Below are 20,986 nucleotides of genomic sequence, written 5' to 3'. Positions count from 1 at the left end.
GCCCCTATCAATGTGCAAGTGCCTGCCACCAGCCCTAACACCAGTGCCTGGTACTGTGCCTGGTACTGTGCCTGGTACTGTTCCTGGTACTGTGCCGTGGGTCCTTCTGCCTACCACCTCGTCATGACTGACCGTAAAGTCCCAGAGAGCAACCGTGTGTGTCCCCGCAGTTTTCTCAGAGGACAGAGGCGGGGGGGGGGGGTTATTATGTTATAGCTAATATGCCTTTGCAGCTTTTAAACCTATTGGCCCAACGTGGTGGTGCACACCTTCAATCCTAATGCTCAGGAGATGCAAGCATGTGGATCTCAGTGAGTTTCGAGGCCAGCCTGGTCTACACAGTGAATTCCAGACCAGCCAAGGCTACACAGAGAAACCCTGTCTCAAAATAAAACTTTTTTAAAATTAAACATCTCAAATGGCACTCCAAAGCAGCATTGATAGAGAAGGGGGAGAGAGACGGAGAGAGACACACAGGGGACGATGGAGAGATGGGGGAAATAGAAACAGAGAGACCAAGGAGGGGAATGGAATAAAGAGAAGGGGGAAGAGGAGAGAGTGTTCAATTATCAACAAATGCAGAGTTATGTTCTCCAGTACAAACCGAAGAAGAAAGCAAATCTTTATACAGCCGGGTCACTCCACACCACCCACAGTGGAGACGCACAAGTCTGTGCTGAAAGAGCCGTGACATCCCAGAAAGGCCAAGTCCGGGGATACATGTGGCTTCTGGAGTCCAGACCGGAGTAAGAACACCGAAATGTGAGGTGGCTTTGGACAGCAGGGCACACAGGATTTGAGGTGTCCATTGATCCCAACAACGTGTCTTGCTTTACTTTGTTACCTGCCCCCGAAGAAGAGTCATACCGGGTCATCTTGTGTAGCCCAGGCTGACCTCGAACTCACAGAGACCCGCCTGCCTCTGCCTCCCGAGGGCTGGGATTGAAGTCGTGCGCCACCACTTCGATCGGTTTTTAGCATTGCAGGCATTGAGAACCACAGGTCAGCCTCTGGGAAGGGACATCGCCTGAGCCCCCACCGCAGCCCGCCCCCCAGCCCCCCTCCCCCGCCGCCCACTGACTCAGCCGAGCACTTTCTAGTCCGGTTCACCTGTTACTGTGTCAAAACTCACCACTCCCAAGCCTATAGCGGACGCACGTGCTGCACATGGTGGTCACGCACATCGTGCCACTCTGGAGACTAAGACAGAAGGGTCACCTTGAGTTCAAGGTCAGCCTGGACTAAACAGTAAGGTCTGGTCCAGAGTGAGGCCCCCGCTGGTTTCCTGAGAACGTTCCTGAGCAGGCGCAGGGTCACTCTCCTCCTTCCTCGCTCCCTCCGCTGTGTTGTGATGGATGGCATCTGCTTTGGTGATGGTCCCTGGAAGGAATGGCATCTACCTCTAGGTAGAGACGGTGGGGCTTGCCGGGTACCTCGCCAGGGAACCTCCCCTCGGGGGCGGGTTCACCTTGAGATAACACTTTTTCCTCTCAAAATTCCCTGCCCCTGGTTCAGGGAGCCACCATGAGGCTGGTCTGAGGCCCGACTCCGGAGGAACTGTTTCCTTTTCCTCCAATGTCTTTTTCTTCCAGATGCTGGCCCAGAGCCTCAGCGTGCTTTTAAAGTCCCCGACTAAAGCTTTGAACTTCGTCCTCCTTTGTCTAGCTTCCCTCCCACCCTCTCTGCCAGGTGACTGACCTCCACTCATCTCTGACTTATCTCAGGCGGTGTGGTCTGGTGTGGTCTTCGTTCCTTCTCTCCTCCATTTCCCCGCCCCCACCTCGCCCCGCACCCCCACTCCGTCCCCCTCCCCCACCCCACCCCCTCCACCCCGCCCCCACCCCACCCCGCCCCACCCCACTCCCACCCCCACTCCCACTCTGCCCCCTCCACCCCGCCCCCCACCCCCAGCCCATTCCCTCCCCCACTCCACCGCCACACACACACACACACACACACACACACACACACACACCGCCCCCCACCCCACCCCACTCCGTCCCCTCCACCCCGCCCCCCACCTTCACCCCACTCCCACCCCCACCCCCACTCCACCCCGCCCCCACCCCACTCCGTCCCCTCCACCCCGCCCCCCACCCCCACCCCATTCCCACCCCCCTCCACCCCGCCCCCAACCCAACCCACTCCCACCCCCACCCCCACTCCGTCTCCTCCACTCCGCCCCCCACCCCCACCCCATTCCCACCCCCACTCCACCACCACACACACACACACACACACACACACACACACACACACACACACACACACGCGTCCGCTTCCAGGCAGCTGTAACTTGTCCAGCTTGCCTGCCCTGGAGTTTGCCTTTGAGAGTCTAATCAATGCTCCTCCAGCTGCCATTTATGGCCACTCTTCAATTCTTTTGTTAATGAGACCGAGAACCCCAAAGAGGGGACCCCAATTTCCCACGTGTCATATGACAGCTCTAGTGGGACTCCCCGAGATTTCCTGGGACACTTTTTTCCTGTCTTTTAGTTATTTAATTGGCAGGGGGTGGGGGGTGGGGGGGAACTATTTCTGACCCCCAGATGGACACTGTTTCGTTTGTGAGAGCCCCTCTGCCTCCGTCCTGCTGGGGCCCACCTGTGTGGTCAGGTATCACCCAGTTCAGGAGCCCCGTGGCATCTGTGAAGGGGGAGCATGACCACAGGCATCAGCCACACACAGTCTGTTCCTCAAAGGGCATGTTGGTTGACATCGTTAACCTGTTACTAACCAGAGCTGGCCACAGTCTGTGAAGGGCAGAGCCTCATTCGGGCCACACAAGATATCCTCACAACTGCCCCAGTTCCTGGACGCACCACCCAAGCGTTACAGAAGTGGGGACCCCACCCCAGTGTCCTGGATGATGACCACCTCCCTCCTGTTACGTAGACACGTCTGCCTGGCAGCCGCCAGTGTGTGAGAAAGACCTCGCCTCCAAGAACGTGGCTGTGTTCAGAGACTCCCCCATCTTCTCAGTTGGAGTGCTGGCTTTTTGATTCTTGGTCTAGGTCTGTGCAGCAAATGCTCAATCCCAGTCTCTACATTACCAGAAAAGTTCATGTCTTTGGACAACTTATAACCAAGAGGGTCAGACGCCCAGGCCCAGCTCAGGATCTGCGAAACAATGCTGTGGCAATCACACAAACGGGTAGGGTCTATCTCACTGTCCTGAAGAGGGCAGCTGACTCGCGGGTGACACAGCCAGCCACAGGAGGCTTTGTGTAAGACCTCACACAGAAAGAGAGAGTCCTTCTGCACAGCTCCACACTCCAGAATAGCCTCCCTGAGATTAAATAAAGGACCCTAAACTGGGGACCGGCATGGATCCTCAGAGGAACGGAGAGTTGGCCCAGAGACCTGGAGACACCTCCTTCCAGAGGAGGAAGGACCTCAAGCTAATTTGGCCCCCTGAGACGCTAGGACAGGGGACCAGTATGTGCTCCCTGGATCTACCAGAAGGAAGTACCTCAACTCCACCCAACTGTAACCCCAGGACCCATGTCAGGTGCTCATCACGGACCTGAGAGATGGCAGACCCTGGGGGTGGTTCACTGGGAACACAGAGCCTGCTCAGTCCGTCTGCCCTGCATAACCAGCTGCCCGCGTCTGAGGAACTGATCGACAGAAGTCTCTTTCTGACAACTCCTGAAGCCATGTTCTGCTGTGTGGCCCCGGCTTGTGCAGTGAAGGACCCTCAGATGGCAGAACGGCCAAGAGTACTCCCCTCCCAGCCTCACTGCCTCCCAATCCTCCCTCCAAACGTCATGACCCTGTGACAAGTTCAACGGGAACCCCATAAGAGGATGATCATCTTCTCATCTGGTCACCACAAGGACCAGCCTGCCATGGGGCTGAACTTCAGGTCCATGTGGGCATGTGGGAGGCAGCCGGATGGGGAAAGTCTAGGGAGCAAGATGGGACAAGGAGCTGAGTCCCAGCCGCAGAGGCCCTCGAGATGGAAAGAGAAACTTGAAAAATAAAAGGGCCGCACATCCCAGGTAGAATGCAAAAATAACGTTATTATTGTTCTGGCCTTTGGCATCCCTGCCTGCCCCCGACCCAGGCCACGGAGCTTAGTGAATCATGCACACAGGCAAGGATGCACTTGGGTGTTTACTGGGGGCGGGCTGGAGATCAGGCCTGGCGGTCACACTTTCTTGGTGATGTATTTAGGGGTGGCAAGCTCGTAAATGCGAGGAGATGCCTGAGCCACCAGAGAGGCCGGGGAGATGTAGTACGGGTTGTAGCCCTCATTGAGGTCCTTGCGTATTCTGGGCTGGGCCAGAGAGATGATCCGTGAACTGGCCACTGCTCTCTTGGTGGCTTCCAGGACCTCCCACTGAGGACTGCGGTCAGGAACACACTTTTCTGACATGGCCTTGGGTGCTAGAGGGCAGAAGAGAGGAACAAGGCCAGGCTCAGACTTTTCGGGCCAAGCTCCAACCTGGGTCTGCCCACCAGCAAACGAGTGACAGAATCTGTGGGTCACGCTCACAGTATCACTCAGAGCACACGGCATCCACACACTGGAGTATTACACAGCCATGAACGGGACCGAGGCTCAGCAACAACACAGCACGAGGGATTGGGGGGTGGGGCTCAAGGACAGTGAGAGGACCAGACACAAAAGGACACGTAGCATAGGAGTCCGTGACAGGAAATATCCAGTGCAGGTGAATCCAAAAAGGGAAGTGGATTCAGGGGTACAGAGAACCAAGTGGCTGCTCATGAGGACCAGGTTTTCTTTTGTGGTGACAGAACGTTCTGGAACCAGATAGGTGATGACTGGACAACTTTGTGAAAACATTGTAAACCATCCTTCAAGAGGGTGAATTGTGAAGATGTTTCCATGGGTCACGGCACTCAGAAAGGAGGCCACAGGTACCAGGGAGAACATGGGTCCTTCTCCACCTGGACCTGGTGGTAGTGGTGGAGAGAAGAGCCTAGTCTGTGTGTTCTACACCTTTGGGGTGGGGTGCAGGGTTACAGTGCTTCTCCCTGGCTTGTGGCTCTGGGCCTCTTCCTGGTCAGCGCCCCCGCCCCCCGCCCCGTCTCACACTCCCATCCTCCCAAAACAGAGCAGCCACAGCCTCCATCAAGCCCGTCTGCCTAGGCCTCGGTGAAGATGGACACGGTCCCCCCGGACCAACAGCCCGACTGTACAGAGGCCCTGGGGAGAGAAACGGAACCCGTGATGGAGAATCATCACGGAAACACACCTCTGGGTGTGTCTATGAGAACCTTTCTAGAAAGGTTTCACAGAGCCAGGAAAGCCCACCCTGAATGAGGCGGCCCCGTCCTGGGGGCTGCCCCCTCAAACCGTGAGCCAAAAGCGGCCCTTCCTGAACTGCTTTCATCTGGCATTTTGTCACAGCAAGAGGAAAAGCAGCTAACACAAGCCCTTCCCTCAAATCCCGGGAAGCCCCCAGCTGGATCAAAGCTCTGCTAGCAAAGGTCCTGGGCTAGAAATGAGCCAGCGTCTGGGACTCGGGGGTCCGGGGCAGGGGACTCAGCATGGAACCTTTCAGCCATTGTGACACCTAAGCTTTTCTCTCTTTAAAAATGACTTTATTGTTTAATATGTCTGAGTGTTTTTGTCCGTATGCCGTCTGTGCACCACATGCGTGCCTGGTGCCCTCAGAGGCCAGAAGAGGGTGTCGGTTCCCCTGGCGCTGGAGTTACTGACGGTTTTGAGCTGCCGTGTGGGTGCTGGGAGGAATCGAACCCAGGTCCTCTGGAAGAGCAGCCAGTGCCCCAACAGCTGGGCTTTTAAACTCTGTGAAGCACAGCATGACAGTGGAGCAGGGACCCCCTCTTCTGCTCCAACACGATCGGCAGAAGCAGAACTGGTCGCGTGCTCCCACCCGCAGCCAAGCACACCCCAGAGCAAGTGCCTGGCAAGCGCGGGCCTCCAAGAGGTGCCGGTCACCGCCCTCTGTGGCTGGGCACGTGTCAGACCGCAAGCCTGAAGCTGCCCTCACCCACAGAGTAAACAGTGAGGCCTGGGGGAGAGGAGCACACACGAGGACGTGCACGCTCACACACGCTCACACACACTCACATATGCTCACACGCTCACATACACTCACACACACTCACACATGCTCACACACGCTCACACACACTCACATATGTTCCCACACTCACACACGCTCACACACTCACATACGCTCACACACGCTCACACATGCTCACACACGCTCACACACACTCACATATGTTCACACATGCTCACACACTCTCACACATGCTCACACATGCTCATATACACTCACACATGCTCACACATGCTCACGCACCCTCACACACGCTCACATATGCTCACACACTCACATATGGTCACACACGCTCACACACGCTCACACATGCTCACACACGCTCACACACGCTCACACATGCTCACCCTCGGGTATTGCAAGAACGAACAAAAGAACAAACAGAAAACCCCACAGACAAAATTTAAAAGGACAAGGGAGATTGGAAGGAGTCACCTCAGGGGTCTGACAAAGGATTAGTTACATCCTTTATAAAGAGCTCCTCCATACCGTAAACCAAAACCCAGGACAGTAGCTGGGAAGGAGGTGGGGGAGACTGAGGGCAAACGGCACCGGACAGCACAGACACAGTGACTCTGGGCTCTCAGGTCCCGCACACGTGGACGGTTTATGGCGAAGACACACCTAGACACTCGTCACTCATAGGCAGTGACGCCATGTGCAAAAAGTGTGTAGACTATGTGGGGGGTGGGGTGGGGGTCCCTGTCTGAGGTGGACGGGTGCAGGGATGACACAGGAGGGGAGTCCTGAGCCAACAACACTTCAGTGAGGTATCCACGGAAGGTCACCCAAACCCACTGCCTGCTGTGTGCTGGACGTGGGAGTCACGGGGGGCCCCAGTGTGCTAAAGGCTCACCCACTGGATTCCGGCCTGGTCAGTGAGAGTGGCGGGATAGCCTGGAAGAGGCATGTGAACTTGCCCACATGGGCTCTGCGCTGTGTGCGTGCTTGTGTGTGTGTGTGTGTGTGTGTGTGTGTGTGTGTGTACGAAGCTGTGACGTTAGGTGTTATTTTCACTTCCTTCTCTAGGCTCTTGTCTTTTCGGTGAACAGTGTGCATTACTTTTGCCACTGGCGAATGGCTACTCAGCTTTCATACGGAAGGGGATCAAATAATTTGTTTCAAAGCAGCCCTCACAGCACAGTCTGGCTGCCCAGTGCCTGCCCTCAGCTTCATGTCCTGCACCCACTTTCTCTGATAGTTTCCAGGTTTCAGACAGCCAGTCTGCAGTCGAGGGAGATGGAGCATAAGGAAGGCACACACTCTGGCAAAGACAGGCCTCAATCCTGTCTCCTCACCCACCCCACATCCAGGAGGGCATCCACTCACTTGCCAGCTGAAGGAGGCGGTTGTAGTCTGACACATGAGGCTTGGGCTTCGGCATAGGGTCCCACTCTTCCAACAGGGTGGCCGGGGGCCTGGGCTTGGCCAGGTGAAGAGTCCGTGGGGTGGGGACTGCCATCTGGGCTGCTCTGGACACCTGGGAAATCTGGAAGCGGGAATGGAGGGAAAGAGTGAAGCAGTCAGGACTCCACTGTCCGCAGAGCGGAGCGGGAGCACCCTCACTGCCCAGGGAGCGGGAGCACCCTGACTCCCAAGGAGAAATCAGATTTGCATTGTCTTCAACAAGGATTAGTGGCCCTTAGAACACAAAGAGCCCCTCTGGGGACCCCACAAGATGACAGTGCTCTCAGCTGACTTTGAAAAGGTAAATCATAAAGCAAAATACCAGGAAGACTATAATAATAGTCCAGCACAGTGGCACACGCCTTTGATCTGGCATTAGGGAGGCAGAGGCAGATAGATCTCTGTGAGTCTAAGGCCAGCTGGGTCTACAGAGTGAAACCTTGTCTCAAAATGAATAAAATAAATAATAAACAGAGAGGAAACAGGTTATCACTGGACAATCACTTGACAACACGCTGGTGACAATGTGGTAGCAGATCTGCCGTGCACTACAGCAGGAGAGCAACTCCATGCACAGCTTGGAGGGGGTCTGTGCACTACAGCAGGAGAGCAGCTCCGTGCACAGCTTGGAGGGGTCCATGCACTACAGCAGGAGAGCAGCTCTGAACAGCTTGGAGGGGTCCGTGTACTACAGCAGGAAAGCAGCTCCGTGCACAGCTTGGAGGGTGTCCGTGCACTACAGCAGGAGAGCAGCTCTGCACAGCTTGGAGGGGGTCCGTGCACTATAGCAGGAGAGCAGCTCCGTGCAGAGCTTGGAGGGGTCTGTGCACTACAGCAGGAGAGCAGCTCTGAACAGCTTGGAGGGGGTCCGTGCACTACAGCAGGAGAGCAGCTCTGAACAGCTCGGAGGTGTTCGTACCTCGCAGCTGTGCGTCAATACGTAGCACGCATGCAAAGCCAGAGGGTAGCTTCGCTGAATTCACTTGATCAAGATGGGACGTGGGTTAAAATGCTTCCACATAAGCCAATGGTTGCACTGTGAGTGTGGAACAGAGGGAGGGAGGTGGACACCAGTCACCAGCGAAGAGGAGGACAGAATGAGCTCCTGAGGTGCATGGAGAGGCCATGAGGCCTGCTGGGGGCGAGGGGGGAGGCCATGAGGGGCTGCTGAGGTGGAGGGGGAGGCCATGAGAGGCTGCTGAGGTGGAGGGGGGAGGCCATGGAGGGGCTGCTGAGGTGGGAAAGGGAGTCAGGCCAAAGGACATATTTCCCTAAGGTACGTTCTTTTATTAAAAATATTTTTATAATTTTTATGTATATGTCTGTGCATCACATGTGTGCACTGCCTTCAGTGGCCAGAAGAGGGTGCCAAATCCTCTGGAACTGGAGTCACCAGCAGGGGTGTGCTGTGGATGAAGCTCAGATCCTCCGAAAGAGCAGCCAGGGCTCCTAACAGCTGAGCCATCTCTCCAGCCCCAACCCACTGTCCAGCCTGAGTCTTCCCCACTGACCCTCTTACGGGTCCCTTAACCTTGCTCCTCACAGACCGAGAGGCCTGCATGTGTCAACAACCTAGCAGGACTTACTGAGCTCTGCAAAGCCAGTGCACACAGGAAGACACAGTTCTAGCTCCAGGGAGCTGGTTTCGGGACCACACGATGGGCAGTGACAGGAGTCCCCGAGAGACCAGGCCAGTAACCACAGTGCCAAGACACACTCAGGAGGGCCTTGTGTAGGACTAGGTACGACTGAGGGATTGTTCTGGGCAAAGCCTGGGCTTGGCTGAGGCTAGACCTTCACCTGTTACAGGGGAGGAACTTGCAGAAGGATAGAAAGTTCCCCATGGGGCCTCAACTCCAGGCCCAGGAACCTGGACTCTTCAGAGGGTCCAGGTGACCATGGAGGCCTTAGGGGATTGCAGCCCTGAGGCACCAGCAGTGGCCTGAGTGCAGGAAAGAGGTGGATGCATCACACCAAGTGTGAGTGTGGGGACAGGAGGCGGTGGGTGGAAAGTTCTCATTTGGATCCAAATGAAATCCAAGTTCAAAAGTCACCTGAGACTCTCAGGGAATTCAGTCCGGGCCACACTTCCGGAACACATGTTAATGAATTCTTGTTATTTTGTAATGTGTTTTTGTTCTGCTTTTAAACTTTCCTTGGTCTATCAGAAGCGTGATTGGGAGTGTTATGAGAGAGGTGGTATGTTGCCAGGACTTGTTTTGTGTTTTTGAAACAGGGTCTCAAGTAGCCCAGGCTAGCCTTGAACTTGTTAAGTAGCTAAAGGTGGCCTTGAACTCCTAACCCTCCTACATCCACCCAGTGAGTGCCATGGATGACAGATGTGTGCCACTTTAGTTTAGTTTGGTATGGTTGGGGGGGGGGGGTGTTTGTTTGTTTTTGTTTTTGAGACAAGGTCTCTCTACATAGCCCTGACTGTCCTGGACTTCATTATGTAGTCCAGGCTGGATTTGAACTCTCAGAGATCCACCTGCCTCCTGCCTCTTCCCGCCTCCTCCCGCCTCCTCCTGCCTCCTCCTGCCTCCTCCTGCCTCTGCAGTGCTGGGATTAAAGGCATTCACCATCATGCCTGGCAAGGTTTTGGTTTTGGAGACAGGGTCTCTCCCTGAACCCGGGGCTCATGACTCAGACTGTCTGGCCAGGAAAACCCAGCTGGACTTTAAAATTATAAAATAAAAAAATTAAATTAAAAAAAGAAACGGGTTCAGATGACCACCCAGAGTGACTGGTCACATCCCGTTGGGTGGTATCACTTCACAGTGGAGCCCCATCCCAGCTGGAGACCAGATGCTGGGCTGACGGGGAGTGATCAAGAAGTCTTGGAATCCCAGGGAGGGCAGGGGAGGGTGACAAAGTTCAAGGGCCAGAGTGTGGAGGAGCACCCACCCACCCACCCCATAGATGCTGCACCCCGTCCCCTCACCTACACCCAGCTACACGCAGCTGTCCCCACTGTCCCATCCAGTGTGTGTGGCAAGCGCCACCTACCTCAGACATGTTAATGCTCCAGATGTTGTTGCGAACCTTTGGAATAGCCAGTTGCTTCAGCCGATTAGACGGTTGATACTCCAAAGTGGACCGAGGGATGGGCCAGATGGGTGTTGTCCTAAAAGGCACCCGGAGTTCAGCCATCATCCCACCCCTCTGGAAAGCTGTGAGGGACTGTGTGTGTGGTCTTTCTCAGAATGCCCAGAATGCTCCTGGGATGTGTGATCTGAGGACCCTGGGGCAGGAAATGCCTCCTGGGAGATCCAGCGGGGCCAAAACAGATCTCTCCCAGGTGTCCAGCCCAGAGGGTGGGCCACCCTCGGGTGTGTCCTTTCTTTCCCCACCTTCCCGGATGGCAAAGGGCCAGGCAAAATAGCCTGATGGGGATGAGAACCCAGAGGTAACGTGTCCTGTGGCTGCCCCAAAAGGCTAGGACGGTGACTACCCTGAGCTCAAAGGGTAAAACCAGGTCCCATCTCTGCCACGTCGGTCTGGGTGGGAGCAAACACCGCCACAGGATGGCACAGCTGACCTGAGCTTCTGCGAGTGCTAAACCCTCCCACCGGCTGCCTGAGGTGGGAATGCAGCAGCTCACTCTGAATCCACCCCAGGGCCGGGGGCATTGCCACCCACGAGTGAGCGTGACTTCAGCTTCCTCCCACTCAGGTGGTAACACAGTGCCAAGGCACGATGGGACTGTGCGTAAACACAGGTGTGGAAACCCAGGACCCCACAGTGCAGCCGTCAGTGGGGGTGTATTTCCTCTGTGCGCAGAGACAGCAAAGCTTTGCCTGAGGGGCTCTGAGGACAGGCTTCAGAAAGCGTGACTGTCCTCTAGGTCCCGCCTCCATAACCTCCGGTCACGAATGCCAAGGACACGTGAGGCCAGGTTGGTCACCTGTGGGTGCTGCCCCCACGACCCCCGAGGTCAGTCCACCTTGGGACATTGGCTGGAAGCTCTTGAGACTCAAGACCCAGAAGTGGGACATGCCAAGCACATCTCGGAAAGAAAGAGGAGGAGGCTCAGAGCCAGGGCTCCCGCCCGCTCTCTCCTCTCTCTCTCTCTCTCTCTCTCTCTCTCTCTCTCTCTCTCTCTCTCTCTCTCTCACCTGTTATTGTTGTAATATTCCAGGTAGAACCTCTTGGGCCGCGACAACTCCTCCACTCGGTGGGACACCGCTGAACGGAAATGGTCCAGTCACCACAGCTATACTGGGCCCCAGCGGGAACCACCCTCCACCCCAGGGTTCTACTCAGCCCTCCACCGGTCCAGGCAGGGGGCACAGGCTAGAGACATGGGCAGACACTTTGCCAGAGGTGTCCACAGCCACCCTATCATGGGGAGAACAGGCATGACACAGGCGACAGGACAGTAAGACTGTGGCTCCTTCCTCCCCAGGCTTGAACACGCGAGGCTCAGAAGCTGGGTTTTTGTCAGAAGTTAGTGCCAGCCTAGGATTTCTAGGGCTCGTGGGCCATGGCTGAGTCTGGAGCCCCAAGAGAGACCCTGCTGGCTAGGGTCGTCCACATAAGAGCTTTTGTTGGGCGAGGGCTTTATTTGAAGAAGATGGGTCCCACTTGGGGAGGAAGGTGGGATCTCTGTAGAACAAACACTAGCCCTGTCCAGATTTGCCTTGAAGACTCTGTCCTGAACACTCTGTGATGTGTCTACAGGATTCTAGCCACTCAGGGAGGTGGGGGAAGCCTGGGGAGGTGACACACGTGGCCACATACTGAATGGAGCCCGCAGGCCCCAGACTAGGCAGAGGACACCCAGGCTACCCTGGAGAGACGGAACCTACCAGGGACCGTGATGGTCAAGGTGGTGTCCTCGATAAATCGCTCGGTCCAGTATACAGAAGGCCTGGAATACAGCCGAGCAGCTCAGGGCAGAGTGCCCTGTGCCCTGTGCCCTGCTGGGGAAGGGAAGCCTGGGGCCCTGGAGCATTGGACAGGAAGCTGGGGAGCCAGGGAGGGCAGCCTGAGGAAACGGGAGGAGGACACGGAGGGAAGGAAGACTGGGCTGGACTAGGGCCGTGAGCACCGGGGGAAACGGATTATCTCGAGCAAGGCCCCTGTTCCAAGATGGGGCAGGGGGGAAGGCCAAGTGCACTTGGAGAGCTAGGCCCTCGGGTGTGCAGACACTGCCCAGCAGGCCCAGTGCCCAGCAGGCCCAGTGCCCAGCAGGCCCAGTGCCCAGCAGGAGGCTGGGCAGTCCTAGCACGAGGGAGCCCCCATCCGAGAGCCCTCCACCCCCAGAACCTGGTCCCTGGAGAAAAGACAGCTCAGGGGTACCCCTTGGCCTGGCATGTCCCTGACATGCACAGGCGACAGAGGGAGGGGACACCCCAACTCACCAATACAGGCAGAACTGCAAGTTGTTCTTGCGTGGGGACATCCAGGCATAGCCCTTACAACAGCACCCCTTCCTGCGACGAGACAGGGTCCCAGGCCCTGCCTTTGCCTCTGGGTCCCCACTGGCTCCCAGATTCCTCACTCTCCACTGGTTACCACCCAAGGGCCCAACCTCTGCCTGACGCTTCCCCGACAGCCCGTGCATTCTCTAGGTGCCCTGCCCAAGGTGACGCAGGAGGAGGGGAGGGGTTGGAGACGGGGTCAGAAGAGCACAGCGGGCCGGGGCCGCCATTGCCTCACCACCTCATGGCCCCGCCCTCACCTGTCTCTCAGGCATTGCCAGTTGGTCTTGGGCTTTGCCAGCTCCAGCAGCCTCCGGCCCTTCTTTTTCTTGCTCTTGGCTACGGAGACGCTGGGAGTCCGCTCGGTGATGGACAGCTGGCTGCGAGAGAGTGTGGTGTCAGGGTCTGCTGGTCCACCTTGACGTGTCTGGGAACCTACAGAGCAGTCTGCCCGCCCCTCATCAGAAATCTTTGGTCGGCTCTGGGCCCCTGGCGCCTCCTCACTCTCTGTGAAGGAGTTTGGCATCACCCAGGCTCCCCACTGTTCATAAACAGAGCCCAGAGCCCATGGAACTGGAAGAAGCCAGCTCCCACCTCCTGGGGCTGTTGGGAGAAAGAACGCAGTGCTCACTTGTTGTGGAATATTACTTTAAGTATGTAAAGATGTGCTACATTTGTTTATGCTGCGTTTGTCTAACCATGTAAAGATGTGTTGCATTGCCTGCCTAAGGCACCTGATTGGTCTAACAAAAAGCTGAACAGCCAATAGTTATGCGGGAGAGGGATAGGCAGGGCTGGCGGGCAGAGAGAATAAATAGGAGGAGGAATCTAGGCTTGAGAGGAGAGAGAAGAGAGGAGGAGAAGGGAACGAGAGAGAACGAGGGAGAAAGAGGGTGAGCCACCTGGGGCCGGCCAGCCAGGCAGCTGACAGACAGACACAGAAGAAGCAGGAAAAGTAGGACATACAGAGTGAGAGAAAGGTTAAAAACCCTGAGGCAAAATGTAGATGAGGAGAAACAGGTTAAATTAAGTTATAAGAGCTAGTGGGACATGCATAAGCTAAGACTGAGCACTCATAACTAATATAAGTCTGTGTCGTGATTTGGGAGCTGGTTGGTGGCCCAGGAAAGCCTGACACACCACTTCACTCGCCAGTGTTTACTGAATAGCTGCCTGTGTCAGGACCAGAGCAGGACAGTCACCAACAGCACCCCGGCCTTGGGGAAGCTGGGGTCTCTAAGGGGAAGGACGATGAAAATGGCCAGGAGAGACGGGAATGTCAGCTTCCTCCCGGCACCCACCTGCCCCCCAGCTCCCCAACACCTACCTCATTTCAACCACTTCCACCTCCAGCTCTCGTCCAAGACTGTCATCCAGATCGGGGGCCTCGGGGAGCTCCTCCCCAGCCACCTCCTCCGGGGGAATCTCTTCCTCTGGGTCTTCTGCGTCCACCCCGGCGGTGGCCTGGGAACCCTGGAGCCAGGGGCTCTCAAAGGACGCACTCTGGTGGCCCAAATTGCCATTGCCCAGACCGCCATTGCTCTGCCCGTGCTCCGACCCACCCGAAGTCTTGGCCTCCGGGGCAGGGTTGTTAAGCAAACTGGCACGGTGTTCACCAAGGTCCCCCATATGCTCGATCCCTCCTAACCCTTTAAACTCACTCCCTCCACACCCAAGTGAGTCTGTGGTTGCCACAGCAACAGGAGAATGCCCACCCGTGGATTCTGAGGCCCTCATTCCATCCAGTCTGGGAGCCAGGTCTGAGGTGCACAGCTCAGGGCCCACCACACATGTCCTTCTTTTGGAGTGGAGGACAAGGGGTGACAGGGTCTCACTATATGGCCCAGGCTAGCCTCAAACCCAGCCTCCTGAGTGCTGAGATGACCCGTCTGCACTGGACTCCAGAGTCAAGCCCGGATTCAGATCTCACAGGAAGCTGTACCCCTTCCCATGGGTGGGTCTGTGGAATCCACGGGGATTTCTGGACATGGATTCTTTCTCTTTTTCCTTAAAAGAGACCTCATCTCTTCTTCCTAGCTATGTTGGGCCTGTTTTTAATGTCTGATGCTCAAGCAGCCGTTCTGTGGCCACAGAGCCTGTTAATCTGATGGCAGGTGACCCGATAGATGAGTCTTTGCTTTCTGGAGCTTCCAAACTGTACACCCTCAGAGAGGGCGTTAGGTCTCTACTTCCTCCTCTGGCAGCTGACTCTCAGGTCCTCACACCTCAAAGTACTGCCACATGAGTAGACTCTGTCCCCAAGTTATGTAAGAAGTACCTTCCAAATATGCCACCGTGCATCCTCACAGTGAAATTATGGCTCTGACAGAGGTACTGCCAACACAGCTCCCATCTCCAGCCTGGACGTGTGGGGAGCTAATGGCACAGAGGACCTTGGCCCCTGTTCCATGGCTACAGAGCCTTTACCTCCACCTTCTTTGCCAGAGGGGGGTTGGGAGGGGCAGGACCCAAAGGAGCTGTGGTACCTTGAATGTAACTGGCCCCCATAAGCTCACAGGGAGTGGCACCATTGGGGGGTGTGGCCTTGTTGAAGGAAGTGTGTCACGGTGGGGGCGGGCTTTGAGGTCTCTTTTGCTTAACCTTCGCTCAGTGTCAGTCTACTTCCTGTTGCCTTCTGATCAAGATGTAGCCAGCACCATGTCTGCCTGCATGGGGCCATGCTCCTGCCATGATGACAATGGACTGAACTTCAGAAACTGTAAGCAAGCCACTCCGATAAAAGTTTTCCTTTATAAGAGCTGCTGTAGTCATAGTGTCTCTTCACAGCAAGAGAAACCCCAACTAAGACAGGAGCCTTGGAGGCAATGCCAGTTCAAAGGTCACAACCAAGGGGCCAGACCCAGGGTGACACCCCAACCTCTGACAGGTGTGCTGGCTAGCCTTGACTGTCAATTTGATTGGATCTGGGGCCATGTAAGAGATCAGCCTGGCTGGTCTGTGAAAGCATCTCCAGCAAACATTAGCTGCTGTTGGGGCGCGGAGACAGGCCCGTAGCGTGGCAGTACTTTCCAGTCTGCCCAGTGACGGTAAGGTCGACGCGGAAGGGAGTACTCCCTGCTGGCCTTTGCCTCTTGCTGGTGAGTGCGTCTACTCTGTGGTTGCCTCCACCGCTACCTGACATCAGAACCCAGCCTCTTCAGCTTTGCAAGATGGGCTGAAGACTAGTGATTCTCCAGGACCCCTCCAGGCCTTCCGTGCCAGATCGGGACTGGTAAGGCATCCAGCCTTGTGGATGAGACAGTTGTAAGACACTCAACCTCTGCAGAACTCAGACAGCCATGGCTGCACTGTCCATCCCGTATCCTGCAAGACAATTTAAAAAGTGCCCTTTGTTACATATGTTCATTCTGTCCCTTACGATGCCCTGGAGAACCCTGGCTAATACATATCAAAGATGGAGGGACTGGAACCATTGCAGGCCCTGGGCATTCTGGGGGTGAACGGAGGGACAGTCTCCATCTTGGGGGTCCCAGGCAGGAAACAAAGTCCATCCACTCCCTTGTTTGTGTGTTGTGGGAACCATGACGAGGTACCACAGGCTTAGCCAGAGAAAGCAGGACTGCTGTTTCTATTTCTTTTCCTCTGAGAATTGTTCATATAACCCCAGGTATAGCTACATAGAATAGTTGTACTGGTGGGCGGGGGGGGGGGGGCCTCGGCAGTTAAGAGTACTTGCTGCTCCTCTGTAGTCTGGTTCCCAGCACCCATGTATTAGCTCACAAGTGCCTGTAACTCCAGCTCCAGGGCATCTGACACCATCTTCTGGCCTTGGCAGGTGTATTAGTTACTGCTCTATTGCTGTGAAGAGTCACTATTGAAAGGGTATATGGCGCTGGTAGCTGGCTCCGGTTACCGTGGCGGTGCTGGCTACAGTCACGACAGAACCCAGTGGTACCTTTTAGAGCTTTATTAGGAGAAGGAGAGAGAGAGAGAGAGAGAGAGAGAGAGAGAGAGAGAGAGAGAGAGAGAGAGAGGGAGAGGGAGAGGGAGAGGGAGAGGGAGAGAGAGAGAGAGAGAGAGAGAGAGAGAGAGAGAGAGAGAGAGAGAGAGAGAGAGAGGGAGAGGCACAGAGAGTGTGGGAGTGCACATTCAGCTTTTAGGCTGGGACGCAGTCGCCTGCTAATGACATAATAAGGCACCAGACAAGACCCCCGAGCTGTGCATACACAGAATCCTTACAACTATGACCAAGGCAACTTATAAAAGAAAAAATTTAATTGGAGGCTCGGTTACAGTGTCAGAGGATGAGCCCGTGGCCACTATGGTGGGAAGCGTGGCAGGAGGGATGCAGGCATGGTGCTGGAGCAGTGTAATGAGAGATTACATCTTTTCCATAAATGAGATGCGTAGAACAAAAGAGACTGGGCCTGGCATGGGCTTTTGAAACCTCAAAGCCCACCCACAATGACACACCTCCCCCAACAAGGCCACACATCCTAGCAATGTGGAATAATCCTTCTGTACATTGTAAATATGTATTGCTCTCATTGTTAATAAAAAGCTGATTGGCCAATAGCTGCACAGGGGTTGGGTGAGACAGCCCGAGACAGAGAGAATGCTGGGAGGAAGAAGGGTGGAGTCAGAGGAGTCACCAGCCAGATGCAGAACAAGTTGGACACACAAAATGGGATAGAGGTAAAAGCCTTGGGGTAGCACATAGATTAATAGAAATGGGTTAAGTTGTAAGAGCTAGTTAGTAACAAGCCTGAGCTATTGGCCAAGCATTTGTAATTTATATTAAGTCTCCGAGTCAGTTATTTGGGAAGTGGCTGCCAGCTTAGGAAAACTTCATCTACATCCTAGTCACCCCAAAACAGTTCCACCAACTAGGGACCAAGCATTCAAATATATGACAGATATTCTCATCTAAATCCCCACATTCATCTCTCTGGCCCCCGTAGGCTTGTAGCTACAGCATAATGCAAATACATTCAGTCCAACTTCAAAAGCTACCATAGTCTTTCACAATCTCAACACTGCTTAAAAGTCTAAAGTCTCTTCTGAGACTCATGGCATTCTCCTTAACTGTAACACTTGATAAAATCCAATATGCCATGGCACAAGATATACATTACCACTCCAAAAGGAAAGGGGACACAGTGAGGAAATGCTGGACCAAACCTCAGCAGGGCAAAGTCCAAATCCAGTATCTCTAAGTCCTATGTCAAAGGGTTTATTTGGCTCCACCCTTCCAGCTTTGTTGACTGGAATACATTTCTCTCTCTTGGGCTGGTTCCACATGTGTTTGCAGCTCCCTTGGTCAGTATCCCACAGCTCTGGCTATTGGTTTTATCGGTGCTCTTACCCTGCGAGGAAAAGTCACGGAACACAACAAAAATCTAGTAACAAGAGTTTTATTAAGAAAAGGAGAAAAGGACAGGGTGTGATCAGGCCTCCTGGAAAGACACATGAAGAGGAGGGGGAGGGTACGTGCGATCCACCTTTTAAGGACTACCCTGTGCATGCACACATGGGCCCACGTGGCTACTCCACACATGCGCATAGATCATGTGGTCACGCCACGCACTATTTATGTGACCACACAGCGCATGGATTATGTAGGACGTATGACCCAGAAATTACTAGGCAGAACTGACTAAGTGTCTCACCAGGGCATGTGCGGATCATGGGTGCGTGGCTAGAATTCCTACCACTGGGGTCTTCAAAATCTTGGGGTCTCTAAGACAATCCAGGTTTGACCTTCACAGCTTCACGCAATGGCCTTTCCAGGCCTCCATGCAGGGACACCCCTGACACATGCCTGGCCTCGGCAGCTTTCTTTAACTGCAGAGGAAGATTCCACAGTCCTTCACCTCTTGTACATTTTCTTGACAAAGCCAGAACTATTGTGTGATATTTTGTTTGTGTTCTGACAAAGCTTGCTTGGAGTCAGAGGGCAGAGTTAGCCGTAGAGGTCTGGAGGTCTGTACAGAGAGGAACAGGAAGTGATAAGGCAGGGCAGAGACAATCCCTTTTGGACTGGAAGAACAGAAGAGACTGTGGCAGCTCTCCTGCTTCTCTGATCTTTCAGGTTTTACTCCAATATCTGACTCCTGGTTTTTATTGATAAGATCGATTAGATTTATGCTTCATCTGGCATCTAACTTTTGGGGCATGAATTCACCAGATAGCCGCTTGCCTGTGGCTTTGCAGGCGCTGGTACCCCCTGGAGTCACAGCACTGCTGGCTAGGTTTTCCCTTTCTTCCCCAAGCCTTCTGAGCAAGTCTGGAATTGTCCTGTTGCAGCCTCTCCACAGTAATCTCCACAAGCACCAAACACCACAGGCCCCTGGGCTCCCAACACCGCAGGAGTTAGCCCCTCACCACCACCACCACCTGCCTTCAGGCAGCTCTGTGCTTTCACTCCCTGCCAGTCACACATGCTGCTTTCGCACATCGTGCCCCCCTTCTCCCTCCCCCCACCACCCCGTGCAGACAGCAGGCTCTTTGGCTCCTTTTTCCGTGCACCCCGTCCTCAGGCTGCTGACATGCCATCAGTGGCAGCTGTCCTCAGCCAGGCTGTGCACCCCTGTGTTCTCTGAGCAGACATGCTACACAGTAGCAGTCAGCCTCATCACACTTCAGCAGCAGCAGCAGCAGCAGCAGATTTGGTGAGACAGTTGGGAATTCTTAAAAGGGAGAATTAGTTTTAAAAAAAAAAGTCTTTTCTCATGTTAAAAAATGGGAAACACTATTAAAATTAGGAGTTAGGTCTCTGTATGATTACACAATGGATGGTTTGAAAATAGAACAATTAAATGAGGAGATAATTAACTTTGATGGGATTTACATAACGTCAAGTATTATCATTATCAGTTTGGTAATTCTTGTTTTATCTCTAAAAAAGTTGGTTGATATCAGTGCCAAATATGAGAAATTTGATAAGATACAAACCTTAGAAAAACTTGCTATTCATAAGATACAGGACTTAGAAAAGGTTAGTACTGATAGCATGCAAGCCTTACAAATAATTACTAAGGAAAATAATGCAATTCTGACTGATAACTTACAAGCCTTAGAAAAACTTATTAAAATGGATAATAGAGATATTCAGACACAGAGGAATTTAAAGGAGGTCCAACCTCATCGTTATACTATAAAATTAGAGAGGAACAGTCCTGTTAGAGAGTTGGCAACTAACGTGATTAAAAGGGCTCGGGCATTGGTACAGCACGTGTTTGTGGCTTCGATGATTAGGTCTTTTGAGTAGAAGCCTCTAACAAAGAGTATTCTGGTGAGGGCTAAGCTGCTGATCATTAGGCATGATGATGTAACAAGGTTATCAAATAACCAACCTTAATTTATCTAGTCACCTTACAGGAACTGTCAAATGACAGGTATCTCCAAGGCTGTGTAAGAGCTGGCTGGACTCCTGTGGAAATGATAGATTTGGGGAGATTTAAGGAAGTGATAGTCTCATATGGTATGCATTCACCTTTTGTGAAGCAGATGTTAACTTCATGGTCAACTAGTAACAGAATTGTCCCACAAGACTGGAGAGACTTGGTTACAGCAGTATTGGAGCCTGGTCCTCAATTACAGTAGGGGACTTGGTGGAAAGATGAGGCTAGGACCATTGAACAACGAAGTAGGACTACAGGTTCTGAAATTTCCCAAGACCAACTTCTTGGAGAGGGAGATTATGCTGATGTACAAAGACAGTCTCTATATGATGACCTGGCTCTATGCCAAGCAGCAGCTTTGAATGCTTGGGACAGAATTGAAGAAGTCAGAAAGAGAACTGAGTCATTTACTGAAGTTATACAGGGTCCAAAAGAAACCTTCACTGATTTTTTATAAAGATTGACTTCAGCTGTAAATAAAATGATACCAAATTCAAAAGATAGACAAATAATAATTGAATCTTTGACTTTTGAAAATGCTAATTCAGAATGCAAAATGGTAATTAGACCTTTAAAGGCAAGATCAGCATGCATAGATGAATGAATTAGAAAACTAACTTATAAGACCATAAATACTTTTCATTATCTCAGACATAACTTGCCAAAAGGGAAACTCCCCAAAGTTAGCGTTGGGGCAGGGCTTTGTTTTTGTCTTTCCAGAAGAATGAAG

General features: G+C 53.6%; 1 protein-coding gene across 3 annotated transcripts; it reads right to left on the bottom strand.

Moving 5' to 3' along the window:
- Positions 1–4,005: 4,005 nt before the first annotated feature.
- On the bottom strand, positions 4,006–14,579 carry Spmap2 (sperm microtubule associated protein 2). 3 transcript variants are annotated; one of them, XM_059251821.1, is made up of 8 exons: positions 14,220–14,579; positions 13,153–13,272; positions 12,833–12,904; positions 12,278–12,339; positions 11,585–11,654; positions 10,476–10,593; positions 7,392–7,551; positions 4,006–4,392 (listed from the first exon to the last, which is right to left on the bottom strand). In XM_059251821.1, the coding sequence occupies exons 1-8, from the start codon at positions 14,519–14,521 to the stop codon at positions 4,154–4,156; spliced, it is 1,143 nt and encodes a 380-aa protein (XP_059107804.1). In that variant the 5' UTR covers positions 14,522–14,579; the 3' UTR covers positions 4,006–4,153. The 3 variants fall into 3 exon arrangements, with proteins under 3 accessions (XP_059107804.1, XP_059107805.1, XP_059107807.1); XM_059251824.1 differs by lacking the exon at positions 4,006–4,392 and adding an exon at positions 5,576–5,782; XM_059251822.1 differs by lacking the exon at positions 12,833–12,904.
- Between the last annotated feature and the right edge of the window lie 6,407 nt (positions 14,580–20,986).

The sequence above is a fragment of the Peromyscus eremicus genome, unplaced genomic scaffold (genome assembly GCF_949786415.1).
Source record: "Peromyscus eremicus unplaced genomic scaffold, PerEre_H2_v1 PerEre#2#chr22_unloc_1, whole genome shotgun sequence".
In the NCBI taxonomy this organism is placed as follows: Eukaryota; Metazoa; Chordata; class Mammalia; order Rodentia; family Cricetidae; genus Peromyscus; species Peromyscus eremicus.
This window is presented reverse-complemented; position numbering and strand designations above follow the sequence as displayed.

Excerpts from the sequence above, each read along its gene's own strand:
- Spmap2 (XM_059251821.1), bottom strand. The coding sequence starts at position 14,521 with ATGGGGGACCTTGGTGAACACCGTGCCAGTTTGCTTAACAACCCTGCC. Across the intron at positions 13,273-14,219 it reads GTGGAAGTGGTTGAAATGAG|CCAGCTGTCCATCACCGAGC; the intron begins GTAGGTGTTGGG and ends ACTCTCTCGCAG. Across the intron at positions 11,655-12,277 it reads CTTGACCATCACGGTCCCTG|CGGTGTCCCACCGAGTGGAG; the intron begins GTAGGTTCCGTC and ends ATTTCCGTTCAG.